The following is a 25979-nucleotide window of genomic DNA, read 5'->3' on the forward strand; positions in this document are numbered from 1 at the left end:
CAGCAACTCAGATACTCGACTTTCAGAGGTCACAGCAATCAGTAAAACTGTTTTCCATATTAAGAAAGTCAAGTTAGCCAGATTTGCTGGTTCAAATGGAGCAAGTGTTAGCTTCTCTAACAAAACTAAGATCCCAAGAAGGGTCCACCAGTTTTCTTGGAGGCCTATTAACGCAAAACCTCTTTCAAGAACATTTTGACAAGAGACTGCATTTAAAGGGGAGGATCCATGGGCAGGCATGGTGCAATGGCCGATAAATGAAGCATGATAGAGGAATAAGAAAGGCCATAGGACAGTAACTCATACAAATATTGTAAAACCAAATAACAACCAGCCCTTGAATGAGTGCTAGTTATGTTGTTAGCACCAACTAGAAAACCCTTCTTTTCCATTTGCTAATATATGACTTTATAATAGCAGGCGTTCTTGTCTCCATTAGTATCTAATGCACATCCTCAGTAAAGAGGTGCCTAAAATGAATTAAGATCCTATCATCCAGGCAGTCCACTGCATTTGATTAATGTCAGAGTGCATAAAACACCTCTGTTTCTGTGTGAGTAAATCTAGTCTGTGAGGAAGCTTGTGATAGCTGTCCTTGGCTATTCCGAAAAGAAGAGAAAACCACAGTTGCCTTGGCCATAAGGAAGTCAGCACAATGATCTTGGGGGATTCAATTTGAATCTTCAGAAACACACTTGATATTATTGGAAAGGGTGGAAAAGCATACAGTAACATTCCTGTCCAAGGAAAAGAAAAGGCATCTGTCTTCCAGGCCTTGTTGTATGGAGTCCTGGAACAGAATCTTACAAGATGACTGTTCTGAGAGGAGGCAGAGAGTTGCACTTGAGAAACTCCCCATAAAAAATGGGGCAAACTGTGTTACTAATGGCAGCAGCTTTTTCCCCAGGGATGGGCACAGCATTCTGACATAATAACAAAACCTTCCCTGTTCCCTCTCCAAAGACTGACCAGAGTGGCTGTCCATTGTGCACTGAGGGAACCAAACAGACACAGAGGGCATGGCTAACCCCAGTTCCATAGCGGGTGTAGGTGCTACTCCAAAGAGATCCTGGGGTAAAAGATGAATAGTCTGAGGTACAAGAAATGGCCACAGCAGAGTCACCCACCTGCAGTGAGGCACATTGCTAGTCTGCTGTGTTGGCAAAGACCATCTGCTTAACTTCTCTGTTTTTGTTGCTTGAAGCAGGACTACCTGTGGTACTGGTAGTACGCTTCTTTGTCAAGTCGAAAATGGTGCCTTCTTCTAGGAAGACAACCAGCAATTGCCAGTAAATATTACCAGTCCACAAAAGTTACTTTTCTGACAGAAAAATAGAGTAAGAAGCACTTTATAACACTATACCAGCCCCATAAAAGACAATTTCTAGACAGAAAAATGTTTACAGTTACTTTACACTACTTTTAAATTGATAGAAAAAAGTAGTGCTCCATTTAAAAGTACATTACTAGCTAAAACTAAACACTCCTAGCTTTACAATAACTTTGCTAAAGAAGTAGAAAGTAATAACACATCAACATTATTAAGAAACGTGAAGATTTGTTTTTCAAAGGTAACTATCTGGATAGCAAAGGAAAGCACAAGCCAATCGTTGATCTTCGAAGACCTGAGAAGCGTGCACTCTTCAAAGGCAGTGAACCTCTTAAGGGCTTCGCTACAAACTTGTCTTTTAGTCAGCTCAGCTCGAGCTGCCTGACAATGTGAGCATGTGGAAGATGCCCTGCAGGATATAACCACTACAGCTAAGGTTACCGCAGCAGTGATTAAGATGATGAACGTCTTTCACCCTCCTCCTTCTTTCCATCATGCCTCAGTGATAGCCAACATTTTCCCCAGTGCTTCATATGTACCCATACAGCTTCAAAAGTATATTTCTCCTATCACCACCACACATTTTTCTGAATTAATGGAACACCAGACTGCTCCAGACTGTGTCAATGAAAAGCTGTTTGTAAGCTAAAGCTAATTACTTCTAAAACTTCCCTCCTTAATACCTGGCTTTGAAAACATACAACATTCTCACCTCCATGGCACAGTTCTGGAAAATGCTGGAAAAACTAGCATGATGGGATGAACCATAGTCTGACTTCTCAGAATCTGGCTCCTTGCTCACTCCAGAAATAGTGGCACTACCTGAAATACAAAGAACAAAGAAATGAATATAAATGTGGTGAAAGAATAGAAATGTTAGCACATCCTGACATATTTATGATATTTTTGTGTGTGAACTTTAACAAGGAAGCAGCAACTATCCATGCAGTAACTCGCCCTACAGAAACTGTTGTTAGGGCAATGAATAAGACACAACAAAGGTGATTTTTATCTGTCCGGTAACACATCCTTTGTGCATAATAAGGCTCTGCCCCAAGGGCCTTCACTACTAGCAGCATAGTCTTATCAGACAACAAAATAACATCTCACTTATAAAATGGACCCTCAAACAAAACAAAGAAATAAATAAAAATAAGACATGTACACTACAAATGAATAAACAGTGAAAAAAAGAGAAAAAATAGTCCCTGAAATTAGACTGCTTCTGTCAATCTAAAACACACATAAATGCATGACTACATTTAAAGGTAAAGGTAGAGCAACATTTTACAGCTGCAAAACTGGACAAAACATCATTTAGTTCCCATGATACACTGCAGATAGTTGTCATTAAAAGCAATCATCATCAAAGGAAGTGACCTAGCTAAACTCTGGTCTATTTGCTGCATTTGTAGTTCCTTTTACTATTTCCAAGAAGCAATACGTATGATTACAATACGAGGTTTCAAGCAATTATTTTATGTAATTAGTTGATCAAGCAAATTCTGATGAGCCTACAGTGTACATTACACAGACACATACTGGTAGGGGTTTGTAGCATTCTTATTTATATACCTTTAAATGCTATTACCAATATATGTGGTTCACAGATGTTCCAAAGAATTCAGGTGAATGCACACTACACTGATTTTATCCACCCAGTACTTTCTGACATGACCAGGTGTCAAGAGACTGGACAGAACGTATGCCAGATATGAAGCCACAATCTGTTGAAACTGAAGAAATACATGTTCTGTCAAGAGATTCTGCAGAACTACAGAATTATAATTCCCAATACAAGTGTGTGTCTGAGTTGCACCCTAGTGGAATACATATTCTGCAAGAAGGAAACTAGGATGAAAATTGGAAGCTCTTGATCCAAGCATCAGATTTATTCCTCACAGCAAATGGATAAGCTCAAAAGTCTGAAGAGATTCAGTGCCCAGCATTCTTGCATACTGCCAAAGAAGAAGCTATAAATGTGCTAAAGTGGATAAAGTGACGGACTTTTCTTGAAGAGGGAAGGGCAAAATAAAAGGCATGCAGAGACAACGTATTTAACTGTCAAGACAGAAAGAAACTGCCATTCGTTAGGTATTTCTCTCAATGACTGAACTGTGCAACCAATGGCGGACAGACTTCCTAAGGCTAGAAACAGACATGCTAGGAATGTAGGTAAAGCAGTCATTTAAAAAAAAAATCTCCTGTCTATGCAATTCTGAAAAACAGTGCACTTTGAAAATCTTAGAAGCAAATTTACTTGAGATTGCCTGGTTTTCTGTTATTCCTTTGCGGCTGCAATTACAAGAGAACATGGAAAAAGCAAGATGGAGACTGCATTGCATGCTAGCCAGAAGCAGGCCAAAGAAAGGATCAGCCATAAAAAGTGACTGAAAATGCAAGAACTGTGCAGCACTGCAATTCAGAAAGATGCAATTTAATTTACCTTATTTAAAGTAACAGCTTTCTATGACATAAGGTGGTATGTACTAAACCAGAAAAAGTCATGCAAAAAGAAGTGTAGCTGAGATTGTGAACTGCTCATGTATGCTAAACAAGACTTCGATTTGATTACTAAGCTGACTTCTTCTGATGGATAGACCTGTTTGAAGATGTACACATCATTAGTTTGCTTGATTTGATATGTTGTCAAGATTAGATTTAAACTTACAACATGCACAATGACAGTACATGAAGAAAAACTCCACCATACAATAAAATAGATCCAGTCCTTTATTCACCAGCATGAATATGCATGAGTCCATCAGAAGTTAGCGCAGTGTAGACTCCTGGAAGGACATACTGGGATTTAATTAGCACAGTGTTAAAGTTAAACTTACCAGTGCAGAGTGCAATGTCTTGTCAGAACAGTTAAACTAGTAATGGATCAAGTGTTACCACAAAAATGTACAGAAACAAAGGAAGGGAAGCAGAATACCACCATAGAAACATCAAACAGATAAAAATTAAAAAGCAACTAAGATGAGAATTATTACTGAAGAATACAGAGACAGGAACAGATAATTAAGAATCCTTAAAAAGATAGCTTAGAAAGACAGAGATGTTAAAAAGAATGTGATGCATCAAAAGCGACCAGGATTGAGCAAACACTACTTTACAATAAACTAAAAATATCAGCACAAGCAGAAAAACTTAGAAGGCATGCAAATAAATCATCTTCTTTTGGCTGCTCTCGTTAGGGGTCGCCACAGCAGATTATCTATTTCCATTTCTTCCTGTCCTCTGCATCATGCTCTGTCACACCAACCACCTGCATTGTCCACTCTCACTACATCCATAAGCCTTATCTTAAGCCTTACTCTTTTCTTGTTACCTGGCAGCTTCATCCTTAGCATCTTTTTCCCAATATACTCTGCATCCCTCCTCAGCACATGTCCAAACCAACGTAATCTTGCCTCTCTGGCTTTGTCTCCAAACATTCCAACCTGGGCTGACCCTCTAATATACTTATTCCTAATCGTGTCCACCCTCGTCACACCCAGTGCAAATCTTAACATCTTTAACTCTGCCACGTCCAGCTATGCCTCCTACCTTTTTGTCAATGCCACTGTCTCCAACCCATATAACATAGCTGGTCTCTCTACCCTCTTGTAGACCTTCCTTTCACTCTTACTGGTACTCGTCTGTCACAAATCACTCCTGGCACTCTTCTCCACCCACTCCATCCTGCCTGTACTCTCTTCTTCATCTCTCTTTCACACTCACCATTACTCTGAACTGTTGATCCCAAGTATTTAAACTCATCCACCTTTGCCACCTCTACTCCCTCTGCATCCTCACCATTCCTCTATCCTACCTCTCCATTCACACACACACACACACACACACACACACACACACACACACACACACACACACACACACACACACACACACATATTCTGTCTTAGTCCTGCTGACCTTCATTCCTCTTCTCTCTAGAGCATATCTCCACCTCTCCAGGGTCTCCTCCACCTGTTCTCTACTCTCACTACAGATCACAATGTCATCTGCAAACAGCATAGTCCACGGATACTCCTGTCTAATCTCGTCTGTCAACCTGTCCACGACCATTGCAAATAAGAAAGGGCTCAGAGCTGATCCTTGATGTAATCCCACCTCCTTCTTAAACACATCCATCACTCCCACTGCAGACCTCACCGCTGTCACACTACCCTCGTACATATCCTGTACCACTCTTTCATACTTCTCTGACACTCCAGACTTCCTCATACAATACCACAACTCCTCTCTAGGCACCCTGTCATATGCTTTCTCTAAGTCCACAAAGACACAATGCAACTCCTTCTGACCTTCTCTGTACTTCTCCAACAACACTCTCAGAGCAAACAACGCATCTGTAGTGCTCCTTCCTGGCATGAAACTATACTGCTGATCACTAATCATCACCTCCCTTCTTAACCTAGCTTCCACTACTCTTTCCCATAACTTCATGTGCTGACTGATCAAATTAATCCCTCTATAGTTACTACAGCTCTGCACATCACCCTTATTCTTAAAAAACAGTACCAAAACACTTTCTCCATTCCTCAGGCATCCTCTCACTTTCCAAGATTTCATTAAACAATCTAGTTAAAAACTCAACTGCCATTTCACCTTAACAACTCTATGCTTCCACAGGTATGTCATCTGGACCAACAGCCTTTCCATCCTTCATCCTCTTCATAGCTATCCTTACCTTCCTCCTTGCTAATCCGCTATCCACACATCATCCAACCTTCTCTCCCTCTCATTCTCTTTATTCATCAGCCCCTCAAAGTACTCTTTCCATCCGCTCAACACACTCTCCTCGCTTGCGAGTACGTTTCCCTCATTATCCATCATCACCCTTACCTGCTGCACATCTTTACTAGATCGGTCCCCTCTGTCTAGCCAATTGGTACAGGTCCTTTTCTCCCTTAGTGTCCAACCTTTCATACAACTCTTCATAAGCCTAATCCTTAGCCTTCGCCACCTCTCTCTTTGCCATGCACCTCATCTCCTTATACTCTTCTACTTTCTTCATCTAACAATCCCACTTCTTCGCCAACCTCTTTCTCTGTATACTCTCCTGTACTTCTTCTTTCCACCACCAGGTCTCCTTGTCCTCCATCCTCTTTCCAGATGTCACAGCAAGCACATTTCTACCCATCTCCTTTACTAGCTCTGCTGTAGTTACCCAGCTATTCAGTAACTCTTCACTGCCACCCAGTGCCTGTCTTAACTCTTCCCTGAACTCCACCTCACAATTACCCTTTTGTCAGTTTCCACCATTTGATCCTTGGTGCTGCCCTCACACTCCTCCTTCTCTTCTTGATCACCAATGTCATCCTACAAACCACCATCCTATGCTGCCTAACTACACTTTCCCCTGCCACCGCTTTACAGTCTCCAAGCTCCTTCAGACTGGCCCTTCTACGTAAAATATAATCCACCTGTGTGCATCTTCCTCCACTCTTGTATGTCACCCTACGCTCCTCCCTCTTGTTAAAATACGTATTCAGCACAGCCATGTCCATACTTTTCGCAAAATCCACTACCATCTGACCTTCTGCATTCCTTTGCTTAACACCATACCTACCCCATCACTTCCTCATCCCCTCTGTTCCCTTCACCAACATACCATTTGAAATCTGTTCCAATCACCAGTCTCTCACCCTTGGGTACAGTCATCACCACTTCATCCAACTCACTCCCAAATTTTTCTTTCTCATCCATCGCACACCAAGAAAAAATACAAAATAACCAGTTCACTGATAATCCAAAAATGTTTTACAGAGCACCACTAAAAAAGAACTATACACATTTTGTAGAAACATTTATGAAGACCCTGTTGAACGTAAACATGCTGGATTGACAGAAAAAAAAAGTAAGGACATCTATTGTAGATGATATGAAATGGGACAGAGTAACAGCCACAGCAGCTGTGATGAAATTAGGAAAAGCTCCTAAATGGAAAACCTTGTGTTCAGATGCAGTGCCTAACTTCTAGCTAACTGTATTAATATCTTTACACAGAGATTTCGCCCTAAGTAAGAACAAGATATATGACATCTCAAGCAGACACCAAGTTGGTTAACAAAAGGAAAAACAATACTTGCCTTCCAACAATATATGAATTAAATACTAGAAATGATGCAGATAGAATTCAGAATCATTTTGGGGGGAAAGGTAATAAAGTCATATGGGGAAAATCATCATCTTATTTATAATCAAAGTTATAATAGAGAAATGTAACAAAAATAATAAGAATCAAAGTATGGCATTGCTAGATTATAAAAACAAACATCGGACAGAATCCCACATTCAGGAATAATGGAATGTTTACAAATATACAAGTTACATCCTACAATGATCAATTATATTGCAGTGACTATGAAACAATAGGAAAACAATTTGCAGCTAAGCTACAACATAGAGCAAATTATCATACAAGGGATAAAAACACAAAAATGTATATTTCAGCGTGATTCTCTGTCACCACTGCCATTTTGTTTTGCCCATAACCCACTAAGTTGTTTACTTAATAAGTCAGGCTATCTTTACAGTTTGTCTAAAGACATCTCACCCCCCCCCCCCCTTTTGTGATAATTTAAAAGTTTATAGTTTATCGGACAGGATCTGAAAGCACAACTACAAATGGTTAAAACTAAAAATATGCAAAAACAATGTTTATGAAAGGAAAAGTATAGCATCAAGAACATATCAACCAGGGAAAGGAATGCAACATGAAGGAACTTGGTCAGAAGGGAGTGTACGAATATTTGGGAATACATGAAGGGTCAATAACAAAACATGAAAAAATGAGAATAAATCTCAGTAAAGAATGCTTCAGAAGACTAAAGCAAATACTATTGAAAACAGCTCTGACATCTTGGAATAAAGTTCAGCTATAAATCAATTTGCTCTTCCTCTTCCTTACAGCTTTGGTATTACTGACTGGCTCCAAAAAGCAATGAATTATTTAACAAACAAAAAAATGCATCACTCCTATCAAACTACATAAAAAAGTGCATCCCAAGATTATACATCCCTTGCTGTGAAGGAGATAACGGGCCTCCTCAAAACTGACTACATGTACACAGCAGCAATAGTGGGACTGCATACATATTTAGTGACCTCATCATTTCCACAAGCACGAAGAAAAGTCACCTAAGATGACATCTGTGCTTATAGGTTCATAGGTTAGTACTTAGCTAACTGCCCTTGCGAGCCATTGTAAGCCTAGCCAATTATCCCTTGTGAGACTCAAACCCTGCACCTTGTTTTTTGTAAGGCAAACACCTTAACCATTAGGCCACCCTCCCAACCCTTAGTTTAGCAAAAGCATTTCTAATAAACTGGGAAAAGAAACTAAACCAGAAGTAGACAAAAATCAGACAGCAAATAATAAAAGAACGAATATAAAGAAAATGACCTGAAGAAAAAGTACATAAAAGTGGAAAGTCCACAAATATAGAGGCAAACAAAGACTTTCTGGAATAACCTCATGTTGACCAATATTTGATACAGGAATGGTATGCTAGAAGCCTCTCAGAGAAATCTACTCAAACTACAGGCAGCTCACCCCCTCAAAAAGCTCTCTACACAGAGGAGAAATAAACAGGGAGAGATGGTTGCTTGACACTCTTAACAAAAAAAATATATATATATTTACAGAAACTGGTTTAATAAAGAGGCTACCTTAAACTCTTTTTTATCCTTTTCACTCAATAGTGTAAAATCCTGTAAGGTAAAGGAGACAGATGAATACTAAAATAAAATTCAAATCTAGTAATCTAGTCTATGTGATATCCTGAAAAAAATTATTTGTGAAACTGGTGCCCCTTTGAGTACAAAAATCAAGTCATCTGTAAATCTATAATAATGTCATACATGAGTTTCATAAAATGCATTAGTGTAAATATATTCAGTTTCAAATAAAACCATTACCATGCTGACATATGACGGAGCAAAAAGAAGCCCACATGGTAGAACATTTAATGTGCTTATACAGAATCTGGTCAAAGAAAAAAATGTTATACAAACTAAAAGAACTAACTCAATAAACTGGAAACAAGAGAAACACTCACTCAAGCAACAAATGGGGCCTTCATAACATGTGACTGCACAATCCTGACATATTAACTAGAAACAAGAGTGAGGCAAATACATTTCTTCATTCTAGTGGAAGTCCTTAATATATAAAAACAGCAGTCTCTCTAATACAACAATCCATTTTAAGGAGATATTTACAGCTGCTCGCTAATGAAAATGAAGCTCTGTAAAAATGCCTTGTACTCAAAACTATTGTTCTTCCTGGTGACTTTATGGGACATTAACAGATTTTGGGAGTCAACAAAAAGAAGGCATACAAGCAGAGGTCCTTGACTAATGGTTTATTTCCAGCAATGTATCAAGTAAAATAGTCTATGGATATACTTTGTCAGAAAGTAACACATTAAAATTACATAAAGCCTCCCAACAACAGTGGTCCTTTTACTCCAGTGCAAGTTATAGGATCTGACAAATGAGCATTTCTAAATAGTGGGCTACATAGAATACAACCGCATTTCTGTCCCTATCAGAATGCTTAATTATGATGTCACCATTCTGCTTTAATTCAGTAATTTTGTTATATAAAAGGAAACAACCCTTCTCTCTAAAACATGTCCAAAAACAACTGTACCACTCAGAAATATATCAAAGCAGAAAGTGTTTAATGATTGCACTATTAAAAGGAGGAATAAAATTACTTTGCAAGGATTAGCCATCAGTATTGAAAAGCATATAAGCATTGGACTCGCACTTCGTCTGAGTTGCATGAAAAAACAAGACACTGCTATCAAATATTATTCATACGTATCATTTGAATTCTCTATATATGCAGTTTGGTTTGAATAATGCAATAAATGCAATTTTTAGGAATTATTAAATGGTCCACTTTAATTTCGTACGGCTAAGAAACCATCATGGGTATATATCTGAGATCAAGTTGTAAAAGTGATGGCTTACACTGATCCAAAGGGAAAGCGAATACATTTACCTCACAGTAATCAAAACTGGAGTTATCTGTTAAAATGCCAAAATCATAAGGAAGACAATCAGAAATGAACAGTTTTACAAAGCTAAGTTTCCACCCCCTCCCATAATATGTTTATTTCTTACATTACATACTTATTTGCATGTTGATTATAGCGGTGCGGGTGTCAAAAGACAATTCTCATATTACTGTAAGTGTTGGTGTTCTTCTAACAGCAATATGAGCTCAGTTCTTGTTTCATGTGCTTTGTCATCTTTCCATGTGCCATTTGCTGTTCTTTAGTAAGTCTGAATAGTGCTGCCAAATAGCTAGCATCACTACACATAAGTTATAGTAAGAGGCAGAACAAAGCATAGGATTGAGCCACAGAGGCATGTAACCTCATCTGCTGAGCATGTGCACATCATAGGAAGTCACTTCATCTACTGTTACTCAAGTAACATGGGTTGTTTATTGCTCCAATATGAGCCATGGAGCTGTGAGATGGAGACTGTGATTAGTCACCATTCCACAACAAAACTACTTTTTGGCACATTAGTGAGAGTACTGTTGACAATGTAATCAACACAAACACTGACAGTTTTAGTTGGAAACAGTCCAATAAACCATCTTACCACATATCATAAGAACAGTACCTCCACCACTAGTACAATGCTCCCAATATGATACGACAAGATGAAGTTTAAATGGGAACATCAAAGTTGGAAATTGTCCACTGTACCACTGCATCACATGGAGAATATATCATCTTTGCAGCTCCTGCCATATTACTAACGCTTGCTGATTAGTAAAAGTTCAGAATTTAAATCTTGGAGATGTAAGGTGAAGACTTTTCATTAGACCATCTAATCACAAGGGGAACATAATTGGTACTGTCAACACAAGTGCCTGATTTTTGGGATTCCTCTCTGGCAAGTTGTGTCTGGTAGCCACTAGAAAAAAAGGGACACAAATTTAAGGACATAAATGACACTAATCAAGAAAATTAGCTTTCTCCGCAAATATGTTGTACTTGATAACCCCAGAAAAGTATATTTCAGTGTTGTGGAACATTTTGATAAAGTTTCAACTCTTATCAGGATATAAGATTAAAGCAGATAAAACTAAGGCTAAAGTGGTAACTATGTAGCCACACACAAACTGGTTCAGCAATACCAAAATAAATTATTTAAGTGTACTGATCAAAAATGATCCTGTTATGGCAGCTATGAATACGTAGGAAGAAACTAAAGAAAGTATAGAGCGAAAAATGAAAAATTGGAAAAACTCAATTATGGATTTGGATAAAAGCAATGAACATGTTTGTTTGTCTCTCTAATATATGCAGCTCAGGTGTATTTTTTTTTTTTTTATCAACCACAGGAAAAGTTATGGATGATAAAGAATTGAAGTTATTTGTTTGGGAGGGAAGAGTTAAGTGGGAAAAGTTGATTTTCCCATAGAACAAGGTGGTTTAGTATTAAATGATTTAAAAAGGATACTTTATGGCTATGCAGCTAAGGCTCATATATGTAACACAAACAAAAGGTTATAAATCAAAATGGAAAAGGATTATGATGGAACAAGGGAGAGTTAAAGAAATAAGAGGATAATAGGATTATGAATGTAGGTACTTAAGGAGGAGAACAATGACCACAGAGTCAACAAGGGAATTGAGAAAGGAGATTTTACCAGTAGAGATGACTGCAAGTTTCCACTTACTGGAAAAAATCTAAATATCAAAGAAACCAAGGCACTGGGAGCAAATAACTAGAAAAAGAAGGTAATTGAGTAGGATGAGGCAAAGCAGAAGGTTAAACTTCAGGTGAGAGATTGCCTTCCCTGACAGAGTGCAGGAAAAGAAAAAGGGAGAGGGGATTGTAAGGTCAGTTCTGGTAGAGATTTTAGTTGCATCTAATACAGAAACTGCTGTGAAATAAGGGATAATTAGGATGACAAAATATTTCAGAATAGCTAAATACTCAATCAGAAGATGTTAAAAAAGATTGGAAAGAGACTGGAAATGCAATTTACAAAAGAACTCTGGAAGGATATCTGTATGAATCCCAAGTATGCAAGACAGTTCAGAAGTTTTAGAATTTTTGCTTGGAAGTGTCTGCATTTCTGTTTTATGCCTAGGCAAGCTTCAGAGAATGGGGTGGAGCAGAACAAACACTGCTAGAATCCCTCAGAGGAGCGCTGGCATTGCATGGTGATCCTGGGGGGGGGGGTGCCTTTTAACTTATCAAGCCAACTTTAAAGTGGTTAACACATATCAGTGATTGAACAGCAGACTGCACTCATGGCAGGGAAGATGTGGGTAGCTTGTCCACATAGCCGGGGTTGAGTTTAGGCATTCAAATATCCTCACACATATGTTACTGGCAATAGATGCACAGCAACCATAATGGATGTCTGTATGACAAGCAAGTGTGAATGTTTTTTTGACTCTCTTATTCTGGGGACTCCCCAGCACAGAGGGGCAACAGGGTTCAAGTCTAATTGGGAATGCTTGGCAGTCATCAATGTACTGCAGCAAAAAAGAAAACACACAAAAACAAAATAAAGTTTCACAAGTTCATTGTCTTAGGAATGATCCAGAGAGAAACACTTAGCACCACTTTGACTCTAATTTGTCAAGAAACACATGCAGCTAAAGACAGCAATGTAACAGGGTAACTGTTGAGTGATAAACTGAAAAACTGAAATTAAAGGGCAACTATGAAATGACAAAGTGAAAGTCTGGAAACACAGGGCAACCAATGTCAGCTATTTGATAAAATAAAGAAAGGAAGTAATTTTCCAATGGGGATTTTTATCTGTGACCATCTTGAAATATTCACAAATGTAACATGCCCACAGTAAGAGTTATTAGTTATGTAGTTACCATAACTTGGTATGTGTCGTCCTCTTCTCATTCTACTTCACTGATGGGTTATGGATCCAATCCTCGTATCCGATTTGGACGCCCTCCAACAGACTTGAGCTTCCAGGCTTGAGTTCCTCCCTTACCCATGATCCTTCACTCCTAGCTCAACCTCCTCAGAGCGAGTTAGCTACCCCTATAAGCAGGATAGAGAAGAAAAAGGAACCAAGAACTCAACCTGGAAAAATAAGTTATGCTCTTACTATAACGTTCCACCTGTGTTGTTCATCTTCATTCATTCATTACTGACGGGTGCTGGTTCCTTCCTCGGAACCAAGTCGGCCTTGTAATAAGCTTGTGCCAGCCAAAAAAACTCCTGGGCTAAACTTTTACTCACAACACCCTTCTCCACCTCAGATTGAGTTTGCTCATTATAAGTAAAGCAAAGGCTGCCTCTGAGCAGAAACCCTAAAGCAGGAGTAGGACCCAATTCAATCCACCAACAGCCTCTGGAGGAAGGAGGAGGGTGGGACGTAATGAATGAATGAAGATGAACAACTCAGATGGAACGTTTTAGTAAGAACATAACTTCTTTATCTGATGCTGTTAATCTTCATTCATTCCTTACTGATGGGACAGAGTCCCTAGCTACCTACAGTCCAAAAATGCCCTTATGGAAGGATGTTTCTGTGCACCACTGAACCAAAAGACGCTCTTCTCCTGGAGGCCAAATCCAATTTGTAATGAGTGATAAAGGTATGAGGGGTAGCCCCAAGCTGCAGCTGCACCAATATCATTCAATGAAGCCTTTGCATGGAAAGCAACAGAAGTTGCTACTGACCTGGCAGAAAGTGCTCTGGCTTTGCTTGGTAGAGAAATTTTATTTCATTGGTAAATCAAGGATTTACAGTTTCTCAGCCATTTGGACAAGGTTACTTTTGAGACAGGTTTTCCCACTTTCCGCCTGAATAGGACACAAATAGCCGGTCTGATTTACGTACTGACTTTGTTCTGTCCAGGTAAAAACATAACAGACTATGAACATCTAGCAAATGAAGACAGTACTCTCCTTTGTTTGAATAGTTGGGGAAAAAGACTGGAAGGTCAATCGCTTGGTTAATTGTCAAGTCTGAGATAAACTTGGGCAGAAAAAGAATTGGCCAGGAGTGATACTCTGTCTTTATGAAATACCATGTAAGGGCTTTTAATACACAAAGCCTGAAGCTCTGAAATGCATCTGGCTGATGCGACAGCCATCAAAAAGAGAGATTTCCAGGACAGTAACTTAAGGTCTCAAGTGGAAACAGGTTCAAAGGGTGAACGTGTCAGGGATTGTAGTACTAATGTTAAATTCCAAGGTTCGATGGGTTCCCTGAAGGGTGGTCTAATATGCAAGACACCTTTTAAGAAACTGATAATGATAAGAAATTATTTTAAGAATCATTGCAGAGATGATGGGAGATTAGCTATGAGTCTCAAAACCCATTAAGGAAGTTTGAGATAGCAGCTAAGTGTACTTGAATGGTTGAGGCTGCTGCTCCTGAATGGAGAAGACTTGATAAATAATGCAAAACCACACTAACTGGGACAGAACAAGGGTCTAATTGGCTTTGTCGGGAGCAAATAAGGAACTTCTTCCACTTGCTGATTTAAATTTTCCTGGTGGATGGTTTATGTGAAGCCAGAAGAATACCACGCACTGGGGAAGTAAGGTTATTTTATGTGGCGATTACCAAAGTGGAGAAACCAAGCTGTCAGCTTAAGACTGGGGATGTTCGGGTGAGTCAACCCTTGTGGGTCAGAGATCAATTTTGGAGTTGGATCCAGAATCCATAATTGGTATACTAGGTGAAGCCAAAGGAAAGGGAACCAAATTTGTTGAGGCCAGTAAGGAGTAATGAGGATTACTCTGCTTCACAGATTAAGGGCTTTCTGTAGAAACTGGGGAATCAGGGGAAATGGTGGGAAAGCATACACAAGTCCCAGGGCCCAATCATGAATAAGAGTATCCCCTGGGGACTCCCCCTGCAGGGGAATTAGGGTGAAATAGCTGTTGCATTTGTGGTTTGCTGGAGATGCGAATAGGTTGCAGCAAGGCTGGCCCCAGTGGCTGAAGATCTTCGCCACAAAGATAGGATTGAGGGACCACTCATGAGGCAGTAGGATGCATCTGCTCAGCTTGTCCGCAATCACATTGCAGCTCCCGGGAATATGCACTACAACTAGAAAGCGGTTGGAAGCTATCGCCCATTGACAAATTCTCATGGCTTCTCGACACAATGGGTAGGACTTGGTTCGCCCTTGTTTGTTGATGCACCAGACTACTGACATATTGTCTGATTGAATAGCACTTGTCCTGATGGAAGGATGGATTGAAAAGCTTGCAACTCTAGAAGCACCGCCCTCAGTTCTAGGACACTAATATGCAGGTGGGCCTCTATCACTGACCAAGTGCCTTGGACCATATTCCCCTGGAAAAGTCCCCCTACACTATCAGGGAAGCATCTGTAGTCACTGTGGTCTTGGGCTGTTTTGTGTAAAATGGGGGACTCCACTGTTGTTCATCTGGCGTCATCCTTCACTTTAAATCCTACTTGCATCACTGAGTTATCCTTATCTGAAAGGACAAGGGATGTTGTAAGGGATACTACTGAGTTAGAAGGACCCGTTGGAGAATTCTCATGTGTAGTCTTGCCAAGGGCACTATGGTAATGGATGATGCCATGGAACCAGGAGTTGAAGCACTGTTCAAACTGGGACTAGATTTTGACAGAGTATCACCCCTATTTGGGATCTTATCCTGTAGAATTTGTGGCCCGGAAGAGAAACTAGGCAAACATTTGTGTTGAAAATCACCCTGATAAACTCTAAGGATTGAGAGGGGATATCAGGTTGCACTTTCCCCAGTTTGAGATTCGGCTAATCCGAGTGTGTAGTTTAGTGCCATCTCCAGTAGACTCTTGGTGGGGGCGGTGAAGAACCAATTGCCTAGACACGGAAACACCCAGAATCCTTGAAGTCTGGAATGAGTTGTTAACACTGTCATGCACTTGGTGAACACTCTGGGGGCTGTAGAGAGTCCAAAGGGCAGCACGCGGAACTGAAAGTGATTGCCCCCTAGCTGGAAGCAAAGAAATCTTCTGGCATGCTTGATCATTTTTATGTGGTAATACGCATCCTGAAGATCTATTGAGCACATCCAATCATCTTTCTCCAAGAATTTCTTGTATGACAAATTTGTTTAGGATGCTGAGATCCAGAATCGGTCTCCAGTTCCCTGCTTTCTTTGGCACTAAAAGAATCTTGAGTAGAATCCAGATCCTATCTGGTCAGACTGTCTGAATGACTCTTTTTTGAGGCAGCTTTGGAATTTCTAGCACTGCTGTTTCCCTTTCACTGGGTGGAACATGGGGGATTTGACTTGATAACCTTGGGTAAAGAATAAAAGGGACATGGTATCCTCTGGTTATGAGCCGTTGTACACACACAGCTGTTGGTTAGCCAGGCAGAAGGTGCAAAGAAAAACATTCCCCGACTGCTTCCAGATGAAAGCAATCAGGCCGCTACTCAAGAGCACTGATAGGGTTTGTCCAGAGAAAGACTTTCTGGAGCCCTAGTTACATGGACCCCCTCCTGCCCCTGTATGGACGCCTTCCTGATGAGTCACCCCCTCTGCCTCGGGAAGTATACTCGCTACGTGTGTCATGGAAAGGACCCTGTGATTTCTTGTGCCACAACTTTCCGCTCCTCTGGTTCCTATGGACACGGAGGAGAGGAAAAAAAGTACACCCACGGCAGACAAGGTCTTACCGGCCTTCTCACACCTGACCAATGTCTCTTTCACTTTTAGACCAAAAAGGGAAGAGGCTTCAACTGGAGTGCTAAGAAAGAAAAACTTAAAAGGGTCGGCAAAGTCACAAAGGTGCATCCAGGCATGACACTGCCTGAACCCACTGCACTGGCTGCTCTCCTTCCGTGGTGTGAGAAATCAGATGCATGGAGGAGTTGGATATGGATTCCAGGGTAGCCAACTGTGAGGCAACCTTGTCACGGACCTCGTCAGAAACAGCTCCTGCTAAGGTTTCGGAGAGTTCAGCGACTAAGAATCTCTGAAGCCTGGTGAAGTGTGCCAGATAATTCAGAGACCTAACCACAAAGACCGATAATGCAAAAACTCGCTTCCCTAGCCTGTCCACCTCCTGAGACTCCCTGTTTGGGGGTTGAACAGTCTGGCTCTCTTCAGCCAGTTCCTTTTTCATGGCAGCCACCACCACCATCGCATCTACTGGAAGACCCTTGGGTCAGTGAGGGTGCTGCTCAGGAGGAAATAAATTTTTGTCTGGCCTTCATGGGATCGGTTCAATATTATCAGTACTCTTCCAAGCACACTGCACGATGAGCTGAACCTGCTCATCTGCAGATAGGGTCACCCAGGAAGTAGAGAGTCGAGCACGAAAGGCCTGCAGGAACATGGCCTCCTCAGAAGAGGGATTGGTAGGCTACCAGTCACCCCTCTGCTTTAGTAATTCCAGGATGTCTCCAAACGAGACATCATCAGGGGGTGGCCATGGGGACCCTCTCCCCTTCATCGTAGTCCGTTTCCTCAGAGAGACTCCTCTGGTGAGTCCACATGCTTCCTCTTGCACGTCCTCTTGTGTGGTACCTCTTCAGTGGGGGTTTTTGAAGAGGACTCCTAAGAAGGGGCACCCTGCGGTAGGATATCCTTAAGCTCTTGTGCTTAAAGTCCCAAAGCAGTGGCTTGTCTCAGCTGTGGCACAGAGGCAGGACATATCTGAAGAGTCCAACGCAGATGGCTTGCCTGCAGAGGCAAGAGCTCTCTCCACTGCTTGGAAAGCTGGCCCACCCAAAGAGGATGGGACCCCAAAATAGAGGACAACCTCGGAACCGGGGTCACACCTAACTCCGAGCCCACTCCCAAGGACAGAGCTCCAAGGGGTACAGACAGTGCTCCTGGAACCATGGTCACCCACAGACAAACCCAGAGCCATACCAGGTGCAGAGGAGCCCGCCGTTCGGTTCTGAATCTGAGGATGGCCTAGCTTGGAGCGAGTTGAAGACCAAAGAGTCAGCTCCTGAGCCACAGTGAGATCGTATAGTGGCACTGAAGGTGTGGGACCCAATAAAGGTGTCAGTGAAGAGTACTTAGACGTCTGCAAACAGGTCAAAGGAGGAGAGTAAGCTGGAGTCTGTGGAGACAGATTCCCAAGTCCAAAGAGGAATGGGGTCTTAGAAGGTGATGCAATTCCCTCGGCCTTCAGCAGCTAGTCCACAAAATGCACCATGTCCAATTATGAGAGGCTCCTAGTCGATCTAGTGGATATTCCCCGATGGGGACTCTGGCCATTCTAAGAAAGGGCTAAATTGCTGAACAAAAGGATCCACTGAAAGGGAGCACCGAATCCGTACAGTATGATTTACTGGCACCAATGTCTCAAATTTAGAGATCTGTGTAGGAAGGGTGCCCAAACTTGGAACCAAAATTGAGGGCAACCTCAGTGCCATGGTCAGTGTGAAAGTCAAAATTTGTAGTTTAGGCAAGGCCGGTGTTATAGATACTGTCAGTGCTGACTGACGAAATAGGCGCAGATGATAAAATGATTGACGACGATACTGAAGATGGTGCCATAGAACCTGGTTTCGACTCTGGAGCTGAGAGTTATTTTTGGTCTTGGTTCCTCCTCCTTACCACCGGAGGGAACAGTAGGAGCCAAATGTGGTCTCTTTTTATGTTCTCTGTGCTCTTTTCTGGGAAGGGTGAGCCCTCTGACGCAGACATAGCCTCTAAGGAAGGCGTCTTAAGGAGACCCTTCAAAATCAGCTTGCTTTTTCTTTCATTAAGTATTCAGGAACTGAACCCCTGACAAATGGTACAAGGAGGTTGTACCAAAGGTTGGGCATCTCCCAAACAATATACAGATAAGAATCACTATTAGGCATTTGGGGACTACACCTGTTGCACTGTTTGAACCCTGAAACACCCTTTTTATTTTTTTCAGACATTATACCAAAGTACAAATCCAACAATATCAAGAAGAGTAAGGAGGAAAGATATTTTTTTTTTTTAAGGAAGGAAATAAATAAAGGTAAAGGAATACCAGCAATAGTATTGAAGGATTACCACAGAGGGTAGAGGGAAAGGGCCATACCAACAGTACTTGAAATTACCGTAAGGCATTTGATGAAAAAGAAACTGGAAAGATACACAAAAGTGGGTAAAAGACTGACGAGAGATTAGAGAAGTGAGTTTAGAGTGAAAACAAGGTGAACAATTTAAGAAAAACTTTTATAAGCAGCAAAACTAAGTACTTAGCTGAGCGCTGGCTTGACATGGCTTTATGGCTACGCGGCAAACGAGATCTGAGGTAACAGGGAGAAGGGCGTTGTGGGTAAAAGTTTAGCTCAAAAGTTTTTTTGGCTGGCACGAGCATGTTAACAAGGCCGACTCTGTTCTGGGGATGGACTCTACACCCATCAGTAAGGAATGAATGAAGATTAACAACATCATATCATAGGTTCCAACAAAGCCTGTTCCAGATCCTCTAGAACCAAAACAATTCAGAGGGGGATGGTTGGGAGGGGAGGTGAAGCAGAATGAGAAGAGGATAACACAGATACCAAGTTATGTTAAGTACATAACTAATAAATTCAATGTTTTCCTTCTCATTCTGCTTCACTGATGGGTCAGAGTCCCCAGCTACATGACTTCTTGGGTGGCCTTAAGGAAGGATATGAACCAAAAGATGCTCTGCTCCTGGACACAATATCCAACTTACAATGGGTCACAAAGGTATGGGACTTGGACCAAAAGGCTGCAGCACAAATATAATTAATGGGAATCCTAGATGAAAAAGCCACTGACACAGCGATGGATCTTGTTGAATAAGGTTTTGGAGGACCAGATAACTTCAAACCATTTTTGTCATAAATGAAGGAAATGCAACTAGTAATCCACTTTACTATTGTCACTTTTGATAATGCTTGATCTTTACAGTTAGGTGAAAAAGAGACAAAACCCTGCTCTCATTTTCTAAATTGCTTCGTCCTATGGAGGTAGAAACGTAGCGGTCTGTGAACATCTTAAGGAATGTAGCAGGTATTCCCCTTTGTTGGAATAGTTAGGAAAAAACACTGGTAACTGAATGCATTGGTTTATATTAGCTGAAGTGGCAACTGTTTGCATGCCCAAAGGATTAGTATTGTAGGGAAACCCTATTCTTGTGAAAAATGATGTAGGGATGTTTGGAAGAAAGTTTGCAAATTAGAGACACTTTTCGCAGAAGTAATGGCAACAAATAAAGTGGACTTCCAGATTAAATCTTTCAAGTCACAAACATTAGCCAGTTCAAAGGGGCTTTGAGTCAAAACTTGCAGAATGACAGTCAAATCCCATGGAGGAGCTGGGTCTTCGTTTGGAGGTCTAAGAAGAAAAATATCTTTCACAAAGGCTTTACATAACCTGGCTGAAGCAACAGATCCTGAAAGTAATCCTGAATGGAAGATGGATATGGCTGCCAACTGGTGCTTAATGGTTGCAAAACTGGAACCTTGTTTATATAAAGATTCAAGAAAAGACAGAATCGAAGGAACAGGAGCTAAAAAAGGATCAACATGATTGGCACCCCAAATAAAAAATCTTTTCCACTTACCCTTATACACCTTTTTAGTAGATGCTTTCTGAAAGGCCAAAAAAAGAAGTTATGTCTTACCATAACATTCCATCTGTACTGTTGATCCTCGTTCAGTCATTACACATGGGTATTGGTTCCGACCTCGGAACCGTGCCGGCCATTTTCCAAGCCCGCGTCCGCTTCAAACTCTTGAGCTAAACTCTTACCCATAATCCCCCTCTCCCTGTTACCTCAAATTGAGTCAAAAGAAGGTAGAGGCTACCTCTGGTCAAATAACCTAAGAGAACCGGATGGTGAGATCCACTAGAAGCCACAGGAGGGGGAAGGATGGAGGGTCATGATGACTGAACGAGGATCAACAATACAGATGGAACGTTACGGTAAGACATAACTTCTTTATCTGATATTGTTAATCCTCGTTCATTCCTTACGCATGGGACAGAGTCCCCAGCTACCTCTATTCCTGGGAGGCTCTCATGGAAGTACATTCCTGAGTACCATAGAACCGAAAGATGCTCTTCCCCTGGAGGCCAAATCCAATTTGTAATGATTGATGAAGGTATGAGGCGTAGCCCAAGTTGCAGCTGCACAGATGTCATGTACAGAAGCTCTGGCATGGAAGGCAGCAGAAGTTGCTACCGACTTTGTTGAATGAGCTTTCACGGTAGTAGGCAATGAGATATTATGTTGTGTATAAATGAAGGTCACACAGTCCTTCAACCATCTAGCCAATGTGACCTTAGCAACAGAATATCCTAATCTAGGTCCAGAAAAGGCCAAAAATAACTGGTCAGATTTACAAAAGGACCTAGTCCTTGTTAAGTAAAAACAGTTTTGCCTGTGGATATCTAGGGTATGTAGGCAATATTCTCCTCTGTTTGAATGACTTTGAAAGAAAACTGGCAATTCAATGGTTTGATTAATGGACATTTCAGAGATCACCTTTGGCAGAAATGATGGATTAGTTCTCAGAGACACTATTCTCTATGAAAAATCAAGTATGGACTCTTGATACATAAAGCCTGAAGCTCAGAAATACGTCTGGCAGAAGTAATGGCGACCAAAAACAAGGTTTTGAAGTCACAAGAAGAAGCTGGTTCAAAGGGTGGCATTGTCAGAGCTTGTAGAACGAATGATAAATCCCATGGCTGAACAGGTTCTCTAAAAGATGGCTTCAGATGATTTACACATTTTATGAAGGTCTTGCACAATTTGTGGGACATGAGAGGAATCTAGGACACCCTCAAGGAAATTAGAAATTGCAGCCAAATGAACTCTAATGGTAGAGGCTGATAGACCAGATTGGAAAAAGTCGGCCAGATAGTCTAGTATTATCGACACTGGTGCTGAGAAGGGATCTACTTGTTCAGCCAACAGGTAAATCTTTTCCACTTGCTCAGATGAGTAATTCTAGTGGAAGACTTATGAGATGCAATGAGAATGTCACGTACTGGTAAAGAAAGATCGTTCTACCTGGCAATCAAGGGAATTGGAGTAGCCAAGCTGTGAGCTTCAGGCTGTTCAAGTTGGGATGAATCAGGTTCTGTGGATGTGAGATCAACTCCGGGGTTGCATGGAGAATCCATGGTCGATCTAGTAGGTGAGGCCAAAGGAAGGGGAACCAAATCTGTCGAGGCTAATATGGTGCTATGAGGATCACCTTGCTCTTCAACCGACGGGCTTTCTTCAGAAACTGGGGAACGAGGGGAAATGGTGGGAATGCGTAAAGAAGACCAGAGGGCCAATCATGAACTAGAGCATCCCTAGGTGACTGTTCCAGAGGGGGAATCGGGGCGAAGTAGTTGCTGCATTTGTAGTTGGTCAGGGATGCAGAGAGGTCGCAGCAAGGATAGCCCCAGCGGTGGAAGATCTCCGTCACTAACAAGGGATTCAGGGACCATTCGTGAGGCTGAAGAATGCACCTGCTGAGTCTGTCTGCTATCATTTTGGAACTCCTGGGAATGTGCACTGCTAAAAGAAAACATTTGGTAGCCATCATCCATTGTCATATCCTCATGGCCTCTCGACAAAGGGGGTAAGATTTGGTTCCACCTTGCTTGTTGATGTACCAGACCACCGCCATGTTGTTTGATTGACTCTCAATCATCCCAGACGGCAGCAGGGGATGGAATGCTTGCAACGCCAGAAGCACTGCCCTCAGTTCTAGAACATTTACATGCAGATGGGCCTCCAGTTCGGACCAAGTGTCTTGGACTGTCTGTCCCTGACATAGACCCCCCCACCCCATCAGGGAGGCATCCGTGGTCACTGTGGCCTTGGGTTGCAGGGGGGAGAAGGGGTGAGACCATTGTGACAGATTGTGTGTCATCCACCAATTTAAATCCTGTTTGCACCTGTGGGTTACTCGAATCATGGCTGAAAGAGGATGCTGAAAGGGATACCATTGGGTGAGCAGTAGCCATTGTAGAAGCCTCATATGAAACCTGGCCAGGGGACAATGGTGATGGAGGCTGCCATGGAACCCAATAGCTGTAGAACAGAGTGAGCCATGGATTTCTCCCTTGAAAGGATTGGAATCAGTTGTTGCTTTATCCTTAAGATTCTGTGCTCTGGAATGGCAGCTCTGCAGTTCTTTGTGTCCAAGATAACCCCTATGAATTCTGTCGAATGAGATGGGGTGAGATTGGATTTTTGCCAGTTTATGGTTGCCTAACCTTTGTGCAGCGAAGAAAGAGCATGCCAGGGCTTCTTCCAGTAGATGTCTGGTGGGGGCAGAAATGAGCCAGTCGTCTAGATATGGAAAAACCTGGAATCTTTGAATTCGCAAGGGAGCTGTGACAACTGCAATGCACTTTGTGAAAACTCTGGGGGCTGTACAGAGTCCGAAGGGCAATACTCTGAACTGGTAGTGACTGGCTCCCGCACGGAAGCGCAGAAATCTTCTTGATGGCCTGTCCACTTTTATGTGGTAGTACGCATCTTGAAAATCTATCGAGCACATCCAATCATCTTTTTCCAAAAGCGGGAGGATAGACCGTATTGTGACCATCCAGAATTTTTCTACTCTCACAAACTTGTTCGATACACTGATATCCAAAAATTGATCTCCAGTCCCCGGTTTTCTTTGGCACCAAAAATAGTCTTGAGTAGAATCCGGATCCTATCTGGTCTGGAGGGACTATTTGGATGACTCTCTTTCTTAACAGTTTTTCTATCTCTAGTGCTGCTTCTTTCCTTGGACTGGGTGGAACATCAGGAAGGTTTTTTTGAAGGGACAGGACAAATATCAAAGGGATATAATAACCTCTGGTTATAATCCTTTGTACCCAAGAATTGGTGGTGATGGTTAGCCAGGCAGAAGGGTACAAGGAGAAATGACCCCCCCAACCACCTCCAGAGGAAAGGGGTTGGGCCGCTCTTCAGGAGCGCTGGTAGGGTTGGCCAGGGAAAAAGTCCCTGGAACCCAGGTTATGCAGACCCCCTCTGCCCCGAAAAGAGCAACTTCCCTGTGAGTTTCCCCCCTGCCTCTAGGGGAGAACTTGACCCGTGTGTCACGGAAAGGATCCTGAGATTTCTTGAACCATATCTTCCCACTCGTTTGGTTTCGGGAGAAAGCACGTTGAGGGGAAGAATAACAGACACCTATGGCAGAAAGGGTCTTCGTGTTCTGTTCACATCTGGCCAGTGTGTTTTTAACTTTGGGTCCAAACAACGAAGAGGCCTCAATGGGAGCATTAATAAAGGAAGCCTTAAAGGGTTCCGTGAAATTGAACAAGCGCATCCAGGCATGTCATCTCAAGACATGCAGCTGAACCCGCTGCTCTAGCTGCTCCTTCTGATGCGTGAGATATCAGTTGCACAGAGGAGTTAGATATTGACTCAATGGTGGCCAGCTGAGAGGCCACTATGTCACGGACCTCATCAGACACGGCACCAGCCAGGGTTTCAGAGAGCTGAGAAATCAGATCTTTAAAGCCTGGTAAAGTGTGCCATATAATTCAGGGACCTGATAGTAAAGGTCGCGGATGCAAAGGTGCACTTCCCTATCCTGTCCAGGGCCCGGGACTCTGTTAGGTGGATGGACAGTCTGGCTTTTTTCTGCCAGATCCTTTTTGTTGTGGCCGCCACCACCAAAGCATCCACAGGAAGACTTTTTGACCAATGGGGATCCGTAGCAGTAGGGGACAAAATCTTATCTGGCCTCTGGGGAATAGCTTTGATGGTGTTAGAAGCCTTCCAAGCACGCTGCACAATAAGCCGGACAAGTTCATAGGCAGGTGGAGTAACCCAGGAGGTAGGGGGCCAGATGCGAAAAGCCTGCAGGAACACAGATTCCTCACAGGTCGGATTAGAGTCACCTCTCTGTTTCAGGATTTCGAAGATAACACCAAAGGATACCTCAGAGTGCGACCGATGGGATCCTTCCACCTCATCAAAATCTGTCTCTTCAGTGAGGGACTCCTCTGTAGAGTCCATGTGCTTCCTCTTACACAAACTTTTCCGGTGGACTTCCTCAGCAGGAGAAGCTGGGGAAGACAGTGAAAAAGGAGTTTCCTGTGGGAATATGTCCTGAGGCCGTTGCACCTGGTGTCCACTCGGTGCGACTTGTGAAACCAGTGTACCAGAGAAGGGAGGAGGGACAGACAGTCCAGTATCACCAGCAGCAGTGAAAGCCTCCTCCATCAGTTGGAAGGCTGGTCCACCTGAAGAGGAGTGAATGCCCAGGACAGGGGTCACCCCTCCCCTAAGTGGCTCAGCCTGCCGACCCGGAGTCCCTGGATGGCTGTGGAGCAGCAAATTACATATGTCACAACTGACATCCTGGGTTGTAGCAAAACTTTCCTAACACGAAGGCAACTGCGGTTCCTTAGTGAGATCCATAAGGGGAACAGCAAAAGGGGAAGACTGTGCTATATCCATTGACTTCAAAGGCAATGAAGGAGTAGAATAAGAAGGGGTCTTTGGAGATGGGTGATCACCTCCCAAGGAAGGATAGTTCCTGGGGGGTGGGATACCTCTGGCCAAGAACACCTGATCCACAAGACGCAACACATCGTGTTCATAAAGGCTTCTAGTGGACCTCAGGGGGACTGAGGGAGAAACAGGCCTGTCCACAGAAGAGGCAAACTTGGTGCCCATCTCACCAGTCCGCACCGAGAACAACGGTGCTGA

General features: G+C 42.3%; 1 protein-coding gene across 1 annotated transcript in view; it reads right to left on the bottom strand.

Moving 5' to 3' along the window:
* Positions 1 to 25979, bottom strand: part of DENND4C (DENN domain containing 4C) — a 2492302-nt gene that overhangs the window by 716202 nt on the left and 1750121 nt on the right. Inside the window, exon 22 of the mRNA XM_044061083.1 lies at positions 2043 to 2152. Coding sequence (XP_043917018.1) covers positions 2043 to 2152 — 110 coding nt within the window. The remainder of the gene's footprint in view (positions 1 to 2042; positions 2153 to 25979) is intronic.

This window comes from Protopterus annectens, chromosome 2.part0 (assembly GCF_019279795.1).
Source record: "Protopterus annectens isolate FY-2018-M chromosome 2.part0, PAN1.0, whole genome shotgun sequence".
NCBI classification, from domain to species: domain Eukaryota; kingdom Metazoa; phylum Chordata; order Ceratodontiformes; family Protopteridae; genus Protopterus; species Protopterus annectens.